This window comes from Helicoverpa zea, chromosome 11, assembly GCF_022581195.2.
Source record: "Helicoverpa zea isolate HzStark_Cry1AcR chromosome 11, ilHelZeax1.1, whole genome shotgun sequence".
Lineage (NCBI taxonomy): Eukaryota > Metazoa > Arthropoda > Insecta > Lepidoptera > Noctuidae > Helicoverpa > Helicoverpa zea.
Genome location: NC_061462.1, coordinates 11,351,278 through 11,372,155, shown reverse-complemented (window position 1 = coordinate 11,372,155; position 20,878 = coordinate 11,351,278). Strand labels below are relative to the sequence as shown.

General features: G+C 36.0%; 1 protein-coding gene across 1 annotated transcript; it reads left to right on the top strand.

Annotated features, from left to right (window-relative positions):
- Nucleotides 1-8,802: 8,802 nt before the first annotated feature.
- LOC124634763 (synaptic vesicle glycoprotein 2C-like) lies at nt 8,803-18,256 on the top strand. The gene is made up of 11 exons (XM_047170430.1): nt 8,803-8,889; nt 10,170-10,271; nt 10,674-10,835; nt 11,172-11,334; nt 12,952-13,073; nt 13,482-13,726; nt 13,934-14,088; nt 14,350-14,491; nt 14,787-15,073; nt 16,220-16,347; nt 17,153-18,256. The coding sequence occupies exons 2-11, from the start codon at nt 10,178-10,180 to the stop codon at nt 17,203-17,205; spliced, it is 1,551 nt and encodes a 516-aa protein (XP_047026386.1). The 5' UTR covers nt 8,803-8,889; nt 10,170-10,177; the 3' UTR covers nt 17,206-18,256.
- The last annotated feature ends 2,622 nt before the right edge of the window (nt 18,257-20,878 follow it).

Genomic DNA, 20,878 nt, shown 5'->3' with positions numbered 1-20,878 from the left:
CTAACGGTAATGGTAACTCTTTCGAACAACCTCGCAGCCTCAGCGAGCTAAATTAATTGGTCTCATATTTTAATTATCATATATCATATATAATTATCAGCCATAAGAGATCATCCTATCTACTTACTTAAGAATCTCATAAAAAATATATTCAATTTGTATGTTGGTTTACTAGAGTTTCAGAGATGTAACACCGTAGGGTCTTCGGACTTGATTTACCCATTTTCTTTTCATCACGTGCTCTTAGTAAAAAGCGAAAGGTAAAAATAGTTCTTACGACTCATAATAAGAGTACCTATGTAATACCTATCCTATGAATCAAGTGTGAGATCATAATTCAGAAAGTAATCTATTCAAATACTTACGACAATGTTATGTCCGCAAATATCTCCAATTGTCACTTTAGGCGTTAAACTCGATGACAGATTAACAGATAACAATTTCAAAGTCAGACAAAAGACTTAAGTTTATAACACTGATGCAGGATTAAATCTCACTGTTCTGACTTTTGGACTATAAATAGAAGTTACAAACACACGCCCAAACCAAAAAACTTGGATATTCTGGAGGTTCTTCCAAATATCCCTTAGGATTCGGGCATAGAAATCACTTTGAAGATTAACAGTCAGATTCTGTAGGTACATCGCTTACAGTATCTTGAAAATCAGGATGCAGTGTCACTTTTTGCCCAACTTACAAAAAAGGACGATTAGATTTTCTCTCTACATTCACTATAACAATAACACTTTTGTTCTATAACAAAACTGGCAATTAAATAGAGATCGACGATATTATTTCAATGCAAATTGACAGTAGTGAATTCCAATAGCGACTGGTCGTTTTTCGCTGGCTCACTGCGAATAGTGTTCATGACCTTCCAAGAGTTATCTGTTTGGTGTAAATACGTAGGGGATTTTCTGAAGATGACACATTTGAAGGTGCTAATTATTAAGCAGCGGTTATAGCACTGAGGTGAGAGATTTCAGAAAAGAATATGTTATTTGGTCTTGGGCTGGCTACCACGTGCTAACCAAATGTAGTTATTTCCAAACTAAGCTTAGGATACCATACTTATCTTGGTTATTGGATTCCATAATGGTGGAAATATAAATTAGTTGTAGTAAATTATAGACCCCGATGGACTCGAACAGAGGGAGGCATTAAACGTGGATAATACAGCGCCTACCAATATTTAAAATGATTTGGTTATAAATTATTATTATTAAGTAAGTCCCTATTTCTTATTTTCATTTATTCCTATTGTGTTATGGGTAAATGTAATACATAATGCCAGATACTCCTGAGAAAAAAAAAAATGAGATGCGCTAAAAGACTAACAACTATAAGAAACTATAGTCTGTTTTTTAATCTCGTAGACTAAATTGACATTTGCAAAATGTCAAACTTACAAATAATGTTGCTAGCTTTTTTGTACAGTGTTGTACTTACGATACCGGTTTGTTGAATCGTAACTTTTTATCTATAATAGACGAATTTAAGATTCATTCAAAGTTTTATATTTACAATTCACGTACGTACACACGGCTGCACGACGTGCTACAAACTGCCGGGGATATCTGACCACGCAACTCCATGCGTAATCATCAAGAATAAGCCCATTATTTCAGGATGACTTATTGTAAAAAAACGTGCCACATCACTATTTAAGAATTTGCAATAGACTGACCACACTCGTAATGTCAGTTGTCTACGAGATTAAAAAACAGACTATAACTTGTGCTCTAAAAATTGTAATCCACCATATTGACGAGAACTATAGATACATGAATGTACTAACAGTAACAATTGCAAGTACAATATTGTAGTAATGCGGAAGAGAATGGCTTGATAATAATAATTTACTGAGAGTTAAGAGGTCAACTGGCCATCTTGAAGTTCGAGATCGAAGTTGTTCAAGAGTATGTAAGTGTTAATTGGTAAGGAGTATAATTTTGTACATAAGGATACACGAGTGGAAATTATTTATTTATCAATAGGAAAAGTGGGTTTCCCATTTACGTTTCGTCTGTATTTGACAGTGAAACAATTGAAACGTGAAGGAAAGATATGAAGGCTATATTTTGTAGGCAAACCGGTTTGTGCAGGACCATGGCCCATAATCCTATTTAAATTGTTGTCTATATGTACTGAAAACTGCGAGGTAACTAGTTCTACTTATCTGGTTACGTGAAGATTTTAGCAACAATTTAAATGGGTGAATTTCCCGGGACCAAAAATTGCGTGGCATCGATGAAATCGGTACTAGAAATCATTGTTATAATATTCATATATTTTTTTCTAAGAAGGTGAAATAGTAATCTATGTGTAGCACTAAATATTTTGTTAATAGGATTAATTGGTTCTCCAAAAAAAAAAATTAAACCTCAAAATCTTTCATTGCCGTGTTTGTCCACACGTCACCTTGATGTGTACTAGACCTTATTGATGAAAATGTATTAGTTATTTATATTAAAACCTACTTTTATTTGATTCGTGAATAGTTAAAGTATTGTTACGGAATACATTTATTCAAATATTTAAACAATACAACAAATGGTAAATAAAAAATAGTTTGTCTCAGAACTATCATTCATCGCCATGTCCTAAACATATTTGAGAATATTGCTTTTCCTAAGGGTTTGCGTCCCTCCCGCTATGCGCTAAATGTTGCATATTAGTGGACGTCAAGTGTTCGACGTGGAATGACGTGTGCACGTGCCTGCGTTTTTGCGCCATAAATGAAAGTATTCAATTTTTTTATTACTGGACATTTTTTCTCTCATCGCCGTGGATAGGTCTAACTTCTGTTTGAATAAGTTTGTCCTCTTAATTGATCATTCGGTACAATGCCATTTATCTTATGTTTATTTGTGATGTGTTAATTACTGTGAATTATTAACAGATTTTTGGTTTTTTGATGTTTTAGCCTTGATATTCATCGCCGCGCTCTCATTTCCGTGGTTTCCGTGGTCAAAATTTGCTATGGCAATGAAAAAAAATACACGGCAATGAAGAAATTTTCATCGCCATGCCTTGTAAAACAATTTCGTTTCATTGCCGTGGCCACATGTTTCATTACCGTGACTTATGTTTTCATCGCCACGGCATGATTAGGATAAAAAAACAATTTGTACTATATACAGTCAACTACAAAAAGATACTACAGTCAAATTATAAACATAATAATGGATTGATTCTTTCTAGAAAGCCAAGATGCCTAAACCGAAACTATCGGGAGAGGAGAGAAAGGAAAGAAAAAATTGTCTGAAAAAAAACGACGTGAAAAGTTCTTTCATTGCCATGGACGCACGTTTAATTGCCGTGTATGCATGTTTCATTGCTGTGGCATGAAAATTTTAATCTTGTGTATCTCGTTAGATTTTTAAGCTATCTACTAGATATTAAGTAAGAATACATATCTTATCTAAAACTTAAATAAACACTACTTTTTCTTGTTCTAAAGTTGAAGAATAAAAAATCCACGGAAATGAAAATTTTATTGGACCTGTTGAAATTCACCCAAATATAACCTGTGATATAACGATCGTTATCACATAGCAATTATACAAATCTTTTTTGTCAAAGACTGATACTTCTATCACATTTGTTTTGTAATACTTTGTAATTAAGACTACTTACTTACTGAAAATATATTATTTAGCAGGTTGATAGGTACAGCTTGTCAGTTTCAGGTCAGGAAAGCTGTCCCAAGGGAGATCTGTGAAACAACCAATATGAATTTAAGTACGTAACTATTATTTAACGTTAAAGCAATCCTTTTTCCTTTAAACTGGTCAATTCTTGAAGAAGTTATATGGCATCAATATTTCTTTCTACATTATGCTGTATTGCAAAAAAATTGCGAGTAAATACATCGCTATCGCTCCGCTTAGCAACAAAACCACTACCGAAGTTGTCACAATCAATCAATGCCATAGTTTGTAAACACAGGTTACTACGAAACAAACTTAATAGGTATGTTACTGTAATAGTTCGCAAACTAATCTCGATATTCACAGCTCACCAGGATGTTTGGCTAATCCTTTATTAGCTCATATTGATAATCACTGCTATTGACCGGAGATTCCGCTTGGCAAACTATCAATAGTATGTAATCCGTAATGACGATTATCGCCGCTTTATGCTAAGGCTGCTTTTCCACCAGAGATGCGCTATCAAGCTTTGCTACATTATGTAACACCTTAGTGGTGACCGTTTCCACTGACAGTAAGTTATGTACGGTAAGAGTAAGATGTTCGAACTATGTGCAATAAAATATAAACCGTCACCGTAAAATAGCCTCTATAGCAAACATCCATAGCAACCCTTTATAGTACTCTCCTTCTGTGCCTCTACAAAAACATATCAGAATCTGTTTCCACCGATACTATGCTATGTGTACTAATGAATATGATTCATCATCATCATCATCATCTCAGCCATAGGACGTCCACTGCTGAACATAGGCCTCCCCCTTTGATCTCCACAGATACCTGTTGGAAGCGACCTGCATCCAGCGTCTTCCGGCGACCTTTATAAGGTCGTCTGTCCACCTCGTTGGTGGACGTCCTACGCTACGCTATCCTAATATATGAATATGATTGGTGGATATCAAACGCATCCCTGTGCAAAACTGCCTAAGTCAACTTAAGTGTCGTGTGAACACGACACCAATTTCTGAGCCGGATCGGAGTTTAGCAGGATACAGTTTTATCACAATATAAATAGATCTTCAAACCGAATGCACGTGTGAAGAATGAACTTACATGTTAATTATATTGTAACTAAATTGTATCCTGCAAAAAGATCCGTCTCCGAAATTGATGTTTCCATAGCGTTAGTTGCTATGCGGGTTTATATTATGGACTTCCAACAACTTTACCCGCACCCGAAAGAATTACTTACTCCAAGATTCGGATAAAAGTCTGGAGACGGACTTTTCAGTGTGACAAACAATTTCATTCTCGAATTTATTGCATTACTTACAGTGAGGATTGCTTGGTTGTGAGTAAAATAGACACCTTTGGAGAAAAACCATTGTAGCCAAATGCAACCTGACCACGTCCACTGCTGGCCACGAACCTCTGTCATAAGGGTTGGATAATAAATAGATTAAGAGGCAGAGTAATAAGGATACGCATCCCTTTCATAGGTTTTGAATCTTAAAACATTATACTTACCTACTAGAGAAAATTAAAATTTTTCCACTGTCTCGTGCCAAACGCTGTATTTACTTACTAAATCTCTGGTTTTATTTGTGTTGTCGCTCCGAATTTAAACAATTTATTTACTTTTAAATATTTGAAGAGTATCTTTCTTAAATAACTATTAAAAAATAAATATACCTAAACGCTACAGTTAGTCTTGGTCTGCGTGATGGTCATGTGCAAAGATCCACTGCCTGTAACGTATGTACTCACCTCACAGGCGAGTCGATGGCAAGAAAAAGACGAATGAATTTTGTTTTTTTTTTAATATCCAGTGTTTCGCCACGTACACGGCAGCAGAGCCAGGGGGTTGGATAGTGTAGGTGTTGGGGCACGTTGGGCAGCTCAGAAAGCGCCGCATCGTTTATGGTAGGTGCAGCACATGGCAAGCTTAAATGAAACTGGTATTTCAGCCGACCACAAAATAATTCTCCCAGAAAGCTTCTGTTTCATATTAATTTTGATTCACAGATACGACAAATATCGATTTATGATCAGAAATAAAAATCCCAGTAGCTTCAAAAACGTTATGGAATTTAGTTCAGGACTACTCTTTATTTGCTTTCTATTTAAATAGATTGTAATAGACAGGTACAAACTGCGGTTGCCGCTATATAGAATTCTCTTATATTATGTTTTTTTTTATGTGCCTCATAGATCTTGTGAATTACTAGCCACTGAAAAATATACTAGTTTGATCAGAAAAAGCTGTAGTAGGCTTCGGTTTACTCGTCCATTTAATTGACTGTAATACTGGCGAAACGTACAATGTGTAAGTACATATCAAAGTAAATTCAACAGAACCGACAACTACGTAAGAAGATGACACTGGGCTTTTATTACATAAAGAAGCCGAAGTTTCAGAAGTTGCCCCACTATTTGGTAGAGGCAAATGTACTGCACTAATAAGTTGCTTGGTTAAATTGACTAGGCTCACCATTTTCATACAACTACAGACAGATAACGAAACAATGTATGTTTCTCAAAACAAGTAAATAGGCTACAACAAACAGGTTATATTACTGAAAACAAAACACATCAACATTAGGTGTAACATGTAGTATTGTAAGTAAGTATAGTTTGTCAACTGCGCACCATTTTCTCGTCCTTCGTAAGTTCAGTGACACAAACAGCGATCTAGTCTCTCGTCCTATGTGAGATGAATGCTACGTGGTGCGGTGCGAAGATTTCAATGCTGAAATACTGTCAAGTGTTCAAGTCAGGGGTTGGGGTTTAAAGAGTGATGCGGGATTGATCGAAAGATTTACAGCTCCTAATCGAGGATTCATCTCAAGAGTTTCCACACAAAAAAGAGCAGAGAGACTGTAACAACTCCTGAATTAGGAAAAAATATACCGATTGGACAACTTCAAGTGCGGCACTCAACATGTAACAAGTTTTAGCGAGACGATTCTGAACTCGTTTCCTTATAACCGAACCGATTCAAAGCACACATAAAAGGCAGTGTTAATATTGGATACTGTCTACTACTAATTACTGTTAGAGAAACTGAAAAAATCTAGTTGCTACCGGCCACCACCAACGAAGCAAAGCTACACACACACCACGCAGGACATTGTCTCTCAAACAATACTAGAAACTACTGTATACTCAAAGATTTGCACGAGACCCCCCGGACGAGATACGAACGCTTATTTGCTGAACAAACATGTATAACTTATCTTAGTCGTAAATATTATTTAACTACTACGTTAAATGGACAAATGTGACAGTATCTAGATGTTACTATGACTAAAAATATAGAACAGTGTTATTTTTGGGAAAAGAATTTTCCATCGAGGTCAATTCAGAGTGTTGATTTTTCAGCGCCAATTTGTTTTTTGGTCAGGTTTATTGACATCACGAAAAGTTAAAATATATGCATGTACGTGTATACTAAAAATATGAATAATACCATTATAATATTGGTCTTTAGAAGTAGTCTATAAATTAGGTACTTGATTTTTACTGGAGGTCCAAGTTCAACAACAACATAAACGTTAGTTTTCTTATAAGTTATAACCACTGTTTACTATGGATTTTCCTCTTTCAATTTTCAAAGTAAACAGTTGAGTAAAGAAAAACGAACATTCGTGTTGTCGGTGAATATATACATATGTAAGTCTACTAAATTGGTTAGCTGGACTAGATGGGCAGGCCAAAAATAATTGAAAGGCCAACCGGGAGTTGGAGCTAAAATTATTGCTGACATAACTGGAAGGCTGAGTTTGTTAATACATAATTTAAAATTTAACATGCTTTCGTAATATGATTTACATAATTTGGTTTAAGGAGAGGTAATTAATACAGCTCAGTACAACTAGTAGGTGATTCTAATATACTTGCAAAATGATTACCCTACTTAGAACATGTTTGGCCAACAACTGCCCTTTAATCAACATCATTCGTTACTGATATTCAAGGGCAGCAGCACTATCTTTCTGTTGGCATTAAAATGTATATATGTAGCTATATGTAGTTTATCAGTTGTGTTAGCACCCATAACACGAGTTAATTAATAACTTACCATGGGGCTAACCGACCGTGTGTGAAAAGGTGTCCCGACATTATATAAAAAAAAAAAAATATTAAAAACAATTCGTCAATTACTCTCGTGTCTTAATTAGTGGAAATAAATTCAGAATATTATTTAATTCTTCTGAAAACAACTAAATTCAATACTTTATTGAAGTTGAAGCTAGCGATAATTCGTTTGTCTCCTCGCTTTCCATTTTCTCCTGAATCTGAAACATCCTGTAACAAAAGGCTCCAGCAGTCCGAAATCTAAATAATAATTTCCTTCGCTACACAAACAAACTTAATAAAATAAATAAAAAAACCACCACCAGCTGTCAGGCGTAACCGTATGTAAACACCAGCTAGAGCTCTCTAACTATTTGCCTACATCTCTCTTAGCTTTTCCGCAAACAGCCTAGAACAAACTATATACTTATAGAGAAGTAACCATGGAGAATAAAATTACTAGGAGATGTCATAACGCAAAATATCCTAAGAAAGTAGCGCGCCAAAACTACTTTCTTAGGAGTTCGGCGGACGAGGAATGTTACTAGCCCCGGTCTCACATACTTTCTTTGGAATCCGAAAATTATTTATTTTATTAAATAAAATCACCAATCAATCTTTGTCAGATTGGTTTTGATTTGACAAGGAACCCGAACGCCTCGTTAGTTCTAGTAACTGATCTGACCTACTCTCTACTCTGACCTACCGAACGTTACATTGACCGTCAGGTCCCCAAAATACAGGCAGTGGCTAGTTTGGGGACCACAGAACTTTAAAAAAATGTCTACCGTAGAATAGTTACAGAGTGCATACTACTTGGAATTGCTTTAGCCTTTAGCCTTTGTAAATGTAACTGTGGATCAATAAAGTTTATAAGAATAAAAAAAAATGTCCTCTAAAAAGGCGCCTGAACTCAACCTTCTCTGTGACATCTCCGTTATCTTTCCTTGCTCCATGGTAGCAACGAATAACGGCGTAACGATGACTACAAACTAAGATTTGAGATAATTTCTGACGTATTTGTTACAATATAATATATAAGGAGAGCAGATGTGACAGTACCGTTATAGGACATATCGTAGTAGACGCAGCCAGTGCGCAAGAGTAGCTGAAATCGCAATATATTTTAATTAATTACAGTTGTAATCGGATTTTTTTGGTAAGGCTGCACATATTAAATGAAATTTAAAAGAATATAAGATAATTAATATAATTTTAATTGATATTTTAGAAAGACTTTATTGGTTTTTTAGAAAAATACCTTTTGGGAAAAAAAGGTGACAGCTTAGTAAGAGGTTGAGTTCGATGCTCGGGCAGTTATTATTGTTTTCATCAGTAGGTAAAGTTTTTAATGGTTATATGCCATTAAAATATGGTTCATAAATTACACATAAATAAATTAACCATCTTTACCATCTTTTTTATTGACGAAAATAAGTAGTTTTCATTCTAAAAAAAAATCATTCTTGTGGAAATTTTCTTAACATAGTTTTCTTCTATAATGCAGTCTTCAAATTATTGCCGACGAATTATCTTACTCCTGATTTTCATTCTTTAACATAGATAATTAATATCATATAAAAAATGACGAACTTTTCCTAAATTAAGGTCCTTAAAAGTTTCAATATTTATTTCCACACCGATCCGTTATTCTGATGATTCTTTTTTTTATAAACGCTTCATTTTCTTCACGCTGGGATCCAATCCGCGATAAATGGTTCAAAGAACTAATTAAAAATGATGAGCAAATCGAAGTACCTCTGCCTTAAATTAGGTGATCATCACACCAATCAGTGCAAGAAATATCTAGTAACATCAGTAGACAAACACAGACATGAATTAAATTTAAATAAACGTAATTCCCATGTAAATATTTTATTTACAATGTCAAATTCCAGTCTGTTCTGCCACATTCCTCTCGAATGAACGAAAGTTAGTGTAGTAATATTACTCTACTATTGTAATTTGGAAGTTTTCATCAATTCCTAATTAGTTTTCAAATAAAATTGACGTAGATGCATTATTCCTGGACTGGAGCATTCGTATCTAAAAAGCATAAAATCGTACTCACAAAGCCCCACTCTTCGAGCACAAAATAAATTATTCAGGCGAATACCAATTGCAAATTTCGGATCAAAAGACCAACTTTAAACTGAAAAGGCTTGACTTTATCCATATGGACAAAAACCCTTTATATTTTTAAAGAAATTAAAAAAAATATACTTATGAACAAAATCAATTTGATCAATATAGGGAATTCCAATCACGACTTCCCTGACTCAGTTTACAGAAGATAACCAATTTATAATTGTACTCAAGGTGCAGCTACTGTTGACTCTCTTATCAGATGACGTTTCATCATAAGCCGTTGCATTAAAGTGCATTATGCATCTGACAATGACAGTCTGGGAACTAAAGTTACCTCTGTTTTGTTTGCAGATACAACAATGTGTAAGACTACTACCAAAGAGTTTGAGGTCGTGGAGACGGGGAAGAAGAAACCGTACACTGCTTCTGTTGAAGAGGCGTTGTCTATGACTGGTTAGTATAGTACCAGAATATATTTAGGTGCCAGACTTGAAACTATAGCTTAGTTAGAGTAATTTGCTACCGAAAAAGAAAAAATATTTAAGAAATATTGACATGACCCTGGAACTTGGTCAAGAGACTAATAAAGGAGGAGTTTGTTGACTGATGAAAATAGTTTCACTGGTTTCAGCTGTCCTTTCTTTCTTCTTTCACACAAAAATCTCTCATTCGAATTTAAAGCACCCCAATTTGTTATCCAAGTTATCAACCAGACAGTGACTTGCTAATTCAGAAACAATTTGGATTAGTAGATAGAATATAAGACCTCATATCTTATCCTTACGTCTAAGTCTCGTCTTTCGTCGCCAATGGGATCCCTTTGAAACTTTTACCAAACACCATAATTGTCCTCAGGTTTCGGCAAGTACAACTTTGGTCTACTACTAGTATGTAGCTGGACCCTACAGGCGATGGGTATGGACATGTTCGGCACCAGCTTCGTGGTGGCGGCCGCTGTCTGCGACCTGGAGCTCACGCTGCAGCAGAGAGCGTTGCTTACTGCTATGCCGCTTTTAGGTAATATGGAGTTTTGGCAAGAATAGATAAGCACTAGACTTGAAGAGATTACAGGATATGGACAATATGTATAACGGAAATAAATACTAACTAGAGTCGACTGCACTGGGATCAAAACAATGGGTTCTTGAGCTGTTTTATGAAAAGGATCGTTATTCATAGTCAGACATTTGGATATAAAACCCATTGATAGCCATGTGGTTTTATGGATTCAGAGGACTTTGATGTTTGATGACGAACGCTAAGGTGTTGTTGCGCATCTTTGTTTAGGCTTATTTAAATGGATATTATCTCATCTTTATTCTTCTATCTATCTTACCGTAAGCTCTTTTCCAGGCGTGGTGGCAGGAGCTCAACTCTGGGGCTATGTTTCCGACACTAAGGGTCGGAGACTGACCCTCGTGCTATCCATGTCAATCGGCTTCGTGTTCGCAGCCCTCAGCAGCTTGTCTCCAAACTGGCAAACCATGGCTATTCTTAAACTGATCTCTTCCACTTTGTAAGTATTTAGGTTGCTGTGCCCGATAGGGTCCATAACTGTTTCTATTTATGTTTAGCCACCTTGAGCTTTGCTTGCCATGTCTTAATTAATAACGAAGTGATTTTTCAATATTAACTTTGGATTTTTGTAACCTTTGTATCTATTTCTGATTTGCGATTATATTATAAATGGACTTTGGACATTAGACCCATATTTAAATCGTTAATCGTAAAACAATATATAATAAACAGATTATCGAAATCCCCAGAATGTGATTGGGTCGACATTCGCAAGACAGAAAGAGAATTGAATAAGTAGCTTGGTTAAGGGAGTCCCAAAAAATAACTTTTCATATAAATAACACATCAGTGATCTTCAAATGTTATTTAATTAAGAAGTGGGAGGCCCTTTAAAACATGTTTACCAGAAGTTATACGTATTGTAACTAAACAAATATTATTCACAAATTCAGTTTTTCCCACGTTATCTGAACTCGTCACATGCAACTACGATGGAGCATCACGGAATATCACGCGACAACTGTCTCCTTACAAAAATAGCGCCTTTCTTAAGCTTAAAATAACATGAAGATATTAGAGGAACGGAAATATACAGATATTTTCTTATTTTTAACTCATTTTTTCCTGTATTTTGATTAAAAGTGGAATTTTGCACTTAGGAATCTTAATAGTCCTTAGAGGCTTATTCTCTAGTAACAATTGTAGGTTTCTGACGACTAACAGCATAAGACAAATTAATATCAATACATGTACTTATGATGATTAATGTTTTCCGAATCTGTTAGGGCTTAATAAAAGAATAGGAAAGTCTAAGATCCTTGTTCCGACTTTACACTTGTTAAAACCGTAAAAATGTCAAAATGTCGTGTTGTGTAGTCATGGAAACCGCTTTCAGATAAATTAGCGTCTAGACCGCGTAACAATTTTTACGATTTTTCCTACCGATAAAAATAGATTCGAGACGTTTCATAATACTATATGAATAAGGCTCGCGTCACAGACTCGACAGTGAAAATATACGTCATGGAACTTACGATATCCTTATCATATTATGCAAAGATTCTTGAGTAGCAAGTATTTATACAGAGATAACAAAACCCCCTGGCGAGACAAAGAGATAACTGATAAGCAAACAATACAGTCTATTTATATTAATGTCAATAGTATGCTAAAAGTAAATGGCGAATATGTGGCTCGATTTGCATTTGTTTTGTTGCGTTTTTTTTAAATATTGGAAACTGACCTAGAGTAACAGAATTTGTGAATTAAGAGCAGACTTTTTTTGTCTCATGGCGGCTGTGCTAGTGTATGGTTCTAGGATCTATTTACGTGTTACATTTTTGGGATTTCCCAATCGTAATTACTTTGACACGAGATTTAGTTATTTGTTGCCACTGAACACATTAGACGGAATTAAGAATATCCTTGCAAATACATCAACAATTTTCTTTCGTTTAACAAAAACTTTTGGTTTATTTATTTCTTCTTTCGGTGGCTCTCCAAAGTCAAAAGTTATTATTTCATGGAGACCTATTACAGTTTCTTGCGAATCCAAATTCCACAATTTGTATTATTCAACAATCTGCCTAATATATATTATTTAATCTTCCCTCAGTACTTCAGCTAGCAACTCCGGCGCCTACACACTCCTAGGAGAGAGTTGTTCTGAGCGCGCTCGCGGCCGTGCCATGTTGCTCTGCACATGCGCTCTCATGTGCTCACAGGCTACTGTAGCTGGTAAGCAAATGTTACTTACTAGCTTTTAATTTTGGTAAATGTTTTATCTAATAGAGTCATTCAACTCTCATGCAACTGTTAAAGAACTTGTGAAAGCACCGAGTGTAATATTGACAAACGTTTTTTTTAATGCATATTAACTAACTCATCAAGACCGACAGCATAAACGTCCGTTTTTCTCAAAACTATTGCTTACTATGAAAAATTTTACAGTTGTTTTAGATAAACAAACATTAACGTTAAGCTTAAAAATAAAAACATCCGAAAAGATGTGAAAATCCTTCTTTTTGGGAAGTCGATTAAAATAATTAATCTCAACCATAGTTTTAACTCTCAAAGGATGACCCAATAGAAGCTGCAACTATGATTAAAAATTTCACCATTCTAACAAAATACCTCATCTTCCAGTATTCGCCTACCCAATTCTTCCCCTCGGCTTCGCGTACCACATCGACTTCCTGGGCATCACGTACCGTCCATGGCGTCTCCTAGCGCTGGTCATGTCTCTCCCCTGCGCGGCCACTGCGTGTCTGCTGCAACTATTCCACGAGAGCCCCAAGTTCCTGGTCTCCCATGGACGGCTGGATGAAGCCCTGGATGTCCTGAAGAGCATCTATGCGACTAACACTGGCAATGAGGCTGATAGTTTTCCTGTGAGTATAATTTGAAACACTACCGTTAACATAAACTACACATATTTAGATTATTTAAGGAGAACTAGACAGGATCATCAAAAACTAAAAAAAACCTTACGTTGTTATGAAAAGATATTTTTTAGAATTTATTCTTTCAGATCCAGTTGTTTGTCACATATCTCATGGCAATGGCAAACCTTTTAAATAATGTTGTTCTTTTTCCAGGTTAAAAAGCTTTTGGAAGATACTGAGAACCAGTCCACCGAAGCTAAGGTTTCCTTCTTCAGATCTGTTTGGCAGCAGACCGTACCTCTCTTCAGAGCACCGTTGTTGAAGGAGACTCTCAGGCTCTTCTACCTTGTTGCTGTTATTTACATGACGTGAGTATTTCATTAATATGAAGCATCATCATCATAACAGCTTATTGCCGTACACAGCTAAACGTAGGCCTCCCCCCAGTGAGTGCCAATGTAGATAATATTGTAGTTAACATCCAGGTCTTGTTCATAAATACCTCATTAACTTAATTGATTTGCAATTTTTGTCTAATATTTTTCAGACAATGCTAACTAATAGTGACTGGTCCTTCAAACCAGACACTAAAACCATCAAAAATTCATACGATTTCTTTTCTTTTTCAGTGGCAGTGGCTTCATCCTCTGGTTGCCCTACATCATGAACAACCTGTTTTTCGTCTTAGAAGCCGGAGGTGGTGATGGCATGAACCTCTGTGCAGTTATCAAGTACCCGTCTGTTGCTGGATTTACTAGTGGAAATATGACGGTAAGAGAAAAAATAAAATAATTATCCGTATACCTAACACTGACTTTTCAGCAATACAGCAATCAATCATTTTGATTACTATCATATTGATAATTTAAGCAATTACCAAAACTTGCATGGTAACTATACAATGCAGTCAATGAACACACACATCGCGATTATCATACATGCTCAAATTATCCGCCATAAACATAATTACTTAAAATGACCTCATTAGCTAACAAAAACGCACTAAAAAAATCTTCTTATCCATCAAAAAGTACATTAAAACCATAACCTAATATTCACTTTCCAGGACGTAGAAATCTGCGATGACACGATCCAGAACACAACCCTATTCTCCGCCATGACATACGGCGCCTTAGCCAGCTGCTCCAACCTGGTTCTCTCCCTCACCTGTGGCAGTCGGAAGCGGCTCGCCATGATCTGCATCATGACCATGTCTGCCATAGCAGCCGTCCTACTGAACGTGGTAGCCGTGCCGTTAGCTGGGGGAATATTCTTCTTCTTCTTCCTCATGTGTGCGCTGTCTATGGGCATCTTGAGTGTCTACTTTGTGGAGCTGTATCCGACCTCTTTGAGGTGAGTTTGTTATGTTTATAATAGTAATGGGTAAATTATTTGCCGGACCGATATTCATAGTTAACTTACCCACCTTGTAAAACACTGGTATCTACTCAGCTGCGTCCGGTGAGACTGGAAGCCGACCCTAACATAGTTGGTAGGGTTGGTCGGGAGATGATGATTTACCTAGCAAGGAGGGTAGCGTAGTTTACCTAACGTAGTTTACGTAACTTATCTATCCGTTGTTTTACAAATTAATGGATAGATAAGTTGTAGAAAGCCACAATAAGCCGTTATCCGTGGTATAGGTGATTACAACCTTTATCAATAATCTTACTTCCGATTGATTAGCAAAACAATGGAAAATCTCTAGACAACAAGATAGTAATTTTATGAGCAATGCATATATTAGGTATCGTTGCCATCATATAGCAACAGGCAAATACTTGTTCGTACATGAAGGAGCTTATAGAAAATTATTGCGAAATCTTCCTGCTTCAAGGCCTGATTGGTTCATGAGTTTTAAATGAAATAGTTGATGTCTCATCATTAGCCATAGATAATCTATAGGTAGGGTGTGTCATTGTGGCATATTAATTTGAATTTCATAGTAAGATAACGATAATAATGGTTATTGGTCTAGTGGGTTAGTCTTCATTACTCATAAGGATGTGGATTTTTGTACTTCTTTTTTTACCGAAAGTACTCGACAGTAATAAAAAAAAATAAAAAATAAAAAACATAGATCACATGAATTAGTAATTAAAATGTCTCAGATGTTGAGGTAAAACAAACTGTCTTAATAATAACATTCGGATAAACTAAGTTAATCTAGGCTAATATCTACATACAGGCAATAATAAAATAAAAACAGTTCTAATTCTAAACATAGGGACCACCCGAACTAGGTTTATTTAAACCTGTGTTTCAGGCTATCAAGAATATCAAGAAGTAATAGATCTTCTTTATTTTAAATGAAATATGTACACTATATTTACAGCCTTAAACTACTTAGGTTTCCCTCGGGGTGAGGGAAGTAGTTCCTTCGGGAAACGGGTGAAACTGCTGCAAGAAGATAGTTATGAAATATTCTAATTAAAATAGGTGCTTGATTGTTTCTTTTTGGATTCTTTGGTTCTTCATATTTACATGTGTCTGTTACAGAGGGATGGTGTCTTGTCTGTCTGTGATGCTGGGCAGACTGAGCGCGTTCTTGGGAGTGAACGCAATAGGAGCCCTGATCGCGACCAGCTGTGAAGCCACTTTCTACGGCTGGTCCTTGTTATTGATGAGTAAGTAATTTAACAATACTATAGTTCGGCCATTCAGAGAATGCGTTCCTGACACGTCGCGATTGAACTGACGACGTAACTTTGCAATGGCGTTGCAGTTACGATAAAAATATTTTTGCTGGTTGTTTACCGTTTTAACAATTGAGGAGCATTAAAACAACATTATTATATCAATAATCAATGAATGTTATTACGTCGTCAGTTCAATCGCGACGTGTCAGGAACGCATTCTCTGAATGGCCGAACTATAATATTATAAAGAAGACTTTTCGGTTTATTTGTTTGTAAAATCTCTCCGACACTACTGATCAGAGTTGAAATATTCTTTCACTGTTGGGAAGCTAAACATGCGAGTAGCATTGGCTATATTTTGCTATTGCAAGTGGAAGTGGGTGAATATTTTATCCGGATACAGAAGTAGTTTCAGGTGAAAAAAAAGGAAACAAATCGTTTGTCATATTTACCTAAGTTAATAAAATATCTCGTCGATCAATACTTATTTAGACACATGTCAAAAATAACTTTAATCGTTCTTAAAAGATTTAAAAGATTATTAATTATCAGATAACTAATTGATTGACTAATTTCAAGGTTTTACATAAATACACCTAGCAAAGTACTAGATAGGTACAAGTTTTTCATACAGGTTTTTTCTTGTATTTTATTGACTTTTAAGAACTTTTATGACTTGGACGTACAGTACATAGAATGATATTTTTGACGTTCATAAGTGCTTGAAGGCCCAAATGATTAGATTTTTTTTACTTTTTTGACTGCAACTTTGAATTTTTTTGGTCCTTTTCAGGTGCAATAGCAGTGGCCTGGTTCCTTCCTCGGGACAAAGCTCCGAAGCAGTGAAGATCATCACCTCATTGGATCTCCAGAAGACTGAAAATACTTACTCTTAGTTACTTAGTATGAATGAGCTAGAATGATTTGTTCCCATGGAGAACAAAATGACTAGCGGAGATGTCATAACACAAAATTTTCTAATGCCAAAATGCAGGTGTTCGGATGACGGAACATTACTAACTCCACCCTAACACACCTTCGTTACAAGCCGCCCATTCTTTTCAAAATAAGACCAATCTTTGACAGATTGATTGATACAAGGAACCCGAACGCCTCGTTTGTTCTAGTAACTGATCACGCCTAACTTAAGTTATATTGATCTACAAACAGGCGCCTGACACCTTTCTTATGGCATCTCCGCAATGTTTCCTTCCTCCGTGTTTGTTCCTGAAAAGCGACTGACTGATAATTTTATTGAATGCATTTGTTTAGTTTTTAGCAATCGTAAGGGTAGCTTAGATATCTCAAAATGTTAACTGTAACACACGTGTTATTTTTAATTTTCTTGTTCGATACTGTGTTTCGGATGGCACTTTAAACTGTAGGTCCCAGCTGTCATTGAACATCTTTGGCAGTCGTTAGGGGTAGCCAGAAGCCAGTAAGTCTGACACCAGTCTAACCAAGGGGTATTGGGTTGCCTGGGTAACTGGGTTGAGGGGGTTAGATAGGTCTCCTTGTAAAGCACTTGTACTCAGTTACATCCAGTTAGACTGGAAGCCGACCCCAACATAGTTGGGAAAAGGGCTCGGAGGATGATTGTACTCGGAAGATTGTGAGATAGGTAACCTGGATTTCAAAAGCCTAGAATAGTCTCACAGTCCTGCGGACTAATTTAATGCTCATTCCTTCTCTGTGTGAGAAGAGGTCTGAGCCTCTTCTGTGTCAGATTATTATACAATCTTTATTTGTAGTTAAGCATAAGTTGCGTTATTTTAGTTTTAATGTACCTGATAAGGTCTTGAAATTAATATATCTACGTAAATGTAATAAACATTGTGTTTATTGTTATAATACATATGTTATATGTTTTTTTATTTAAGTGATTATTGAATATTAATTAAACGGACTGTTAATATACAATCTTTTTTGTTTGCCACTTGGAGAAACCTTTGAAGTTATGGAAAGATTCATAGATTTTAAATTTATATAGATTAGACGGCACTTTATAAGAAATTGAAAACTAACATTTAATTGATAACATAAAACAAATGGTGTGTCATCGTGTGTCTGAATGGGATAATTGCTATTAGGATTTTTGCATATCTATCATACTCCGTTTTCCTTAGAGTGAAAAAATCGGATATGCGTTTGTACTCAAAGAAACCATGAGCTTGTTTTCTGAACTTGAGTTATGAACTTAAAACCAACGTAATTGAATCAGTAACATTTTTAATTTAACTGCATAAATTTTTCTGGTAGAGACAAAAGTAAACTTAGAAATGCACTGAGTCAGTACTAATGTATCGGCGTGTAACGAAACCATAGCGCGATTCAGATTCTCACTCAGAAGGTACAGCGCCATCTATTATAGGTTTCGACCTAAGTATTATAATGACCTAAGATATTTAACTTAATTGCATGTTTAGCTACAGTGCTAGACGACCATAGGTACTACTATACCTATGTGTAAAATATATGCGTTTACTCACTTACTGGGACATTCGAGTGTGGTTCGAGTTGGGTTTAATCAAAATGCTTGTCAAAATAGAGAATTTCAAAAAAAGAAAGTGTCTAATTATTCCAACTCTGTTTCTTGAGGTTTCATCCACGACCCTGTGGTATTACTATCATGTAACCTGGCTTATAAGCAACCAGTACAATTTTACTAATAGATATCGTTTCCTTTTGAAAATTCTTGCGCTTAAGCATGTTCTCGAAATGCGGTGAGTTCGACGTTTAGGTCAGACTACTTATGTCTCGTCGTGCGTGTAACGAAACCATAGCGCGATTCAGATTCTCACTCCCAAGGTACAGCGCCATCTATTATAGTACAATAGTAAACATTGTGCGATCTTATAGGTATTTAACTTAACATCATTTTTCTGTGGGACCATAGTACTACTTAAGTCGCCGAAAACCGAAGATTTAGACATATGAAAAAGTTATTGGTTTTATACCTTACTGGAACATTCCGTTGTGGTTCCGTTGAAAATACCAAAAATGGCTGTCGATATAGAGATAGAATTTCACATTAGAGAATGTGTAGTTTACATTTAATGATTTCAAATATTTCTCGGGGTTTCATCCACGATCCTGTAACTTGGCTTGTAAGCTAGGCTACCAACCAGTAGGTACAATTTTACTCATATCATTCCAAAGGGAACGATACTCCAAAAATAGTATTTGAATTCAAGACGGGTTCGAAATGCGAGCTGTCAGCGCTCGTATTCGTCAGTACTTATGTCTCGTCGTGTAACGAAACCATAGCGCGATTCAGATTCTCACTCCCAAGGTACAGCGCCATCTATTATCGGACGGATATTCCCAACTTAGTTGGGAAAAGTCGAGGCAGATGGTATAGATAGGCAGTTTTAATGCAAAGCCACCAACAAAATGTGCTGATTCAGATTATTATGACCAAAGACAAAATATTTCTTATCTTTAGACCTCTTTGATGACAAAACATTTCCGATATCATGGAAATACAAAAAAAAAGTAATTCCGGGGCTATATAATATATGGCTGTCTTTTTTATCACAGATTATATCCCAATTGTTTTTTACTGTTTTTAGTAGAAGGGTGCATTGCTTTTTCATTGTAACGCCAGCTTCTGCCAGCGATTTACCTGGATCAAAAGTAGCAGATAGCCTTCCTCAATAAATGGGCTATCTAACATCGAAATATTTTTTCCGATCGGACCGGTGTTTCTTAGGCCGCTGCCTCGAATTTTGCGGGCAGCGGGGCGGCAGCGGCGGTGGCGCGGGAGCGGGGCGGGCAACGCATACCTGTTCTCGAAACTAGCGGGCAGGGGCCCGATTCTCCTAATTTTACTTAACACGTTCATCGCGGAAGCTCATTTATGCATCTAGTTAATATGACGCAACGAGATCTATAAGTTCTCGTCGTGATCCATCAGGAATTACGCAACGAGATCCAGCAGATCTCGTACGACTCAGTCACTTCAAACCCCAATAGTTTTATGAAATTTGAATAATTTTATATTTTTTTTGTATGTGTAGGTAGGAGATGAGCAGACCTTTCAGTAGGTTTTCACCGCCTCAAGTTATGTCGAAAACAATAATGGAAAATTTACAAAATAGAAAAACGAGAACTTTTGGATCTCGTTCTGCACTAGATAGCAAGAAAATGCGAGTACTTTTAGATCTCGTTTTGCAGATATTGCATAGTATCGATAAAAATATGGTGATGAGAAACAATACGACCAACAACATTATCGATAAAATTAATCTTTGATTATAATACTATAGTGTAAGGCATTAGAAACTTATAAACTATTCAATGCAAAAAATGTCAATGTTTTTCATTAACACATTAGTAAGCTCTTGATAAGAATGTCCAGTACTTGGGCTAACACAAATATTTTCACTGCGCACTCCAGGAACACGTTTGAACACTTTTCGTAACAGAGTGGAAGATTTTGGAGATTGATTATTTTCATTTTTTACGTTAGGTTCTTCGGAAGAACTAAAAGAAAGTTCTAAAATTTTTCGACAGCGTT

Bases quoted from the DNA above. Each gene is read 5' to 3' on its own strand.
- LOC124634763 (XM_047170430.1), top strand. From the start codon at position 10,178: ATGTGTAAGACTACTACCAAAGAGTTTGAGGTCGTGGAGACGGGGAAG. The intron at 15,074-16,219 runs GTGAGTTTGTTA...TGTCTGTTACAG, and splicing joins CTGTATCCGACCTCTTTGAG to AGGGATGGTGTCTTGTCTGT. The intron at 16,348-17,152 runs GTAAGTAATTTA...GGTCCTTTTCAG, and splicing joins CTGGTCCTTGTTATTGATGA to GTGCAATAGCAGTGGCCTGG.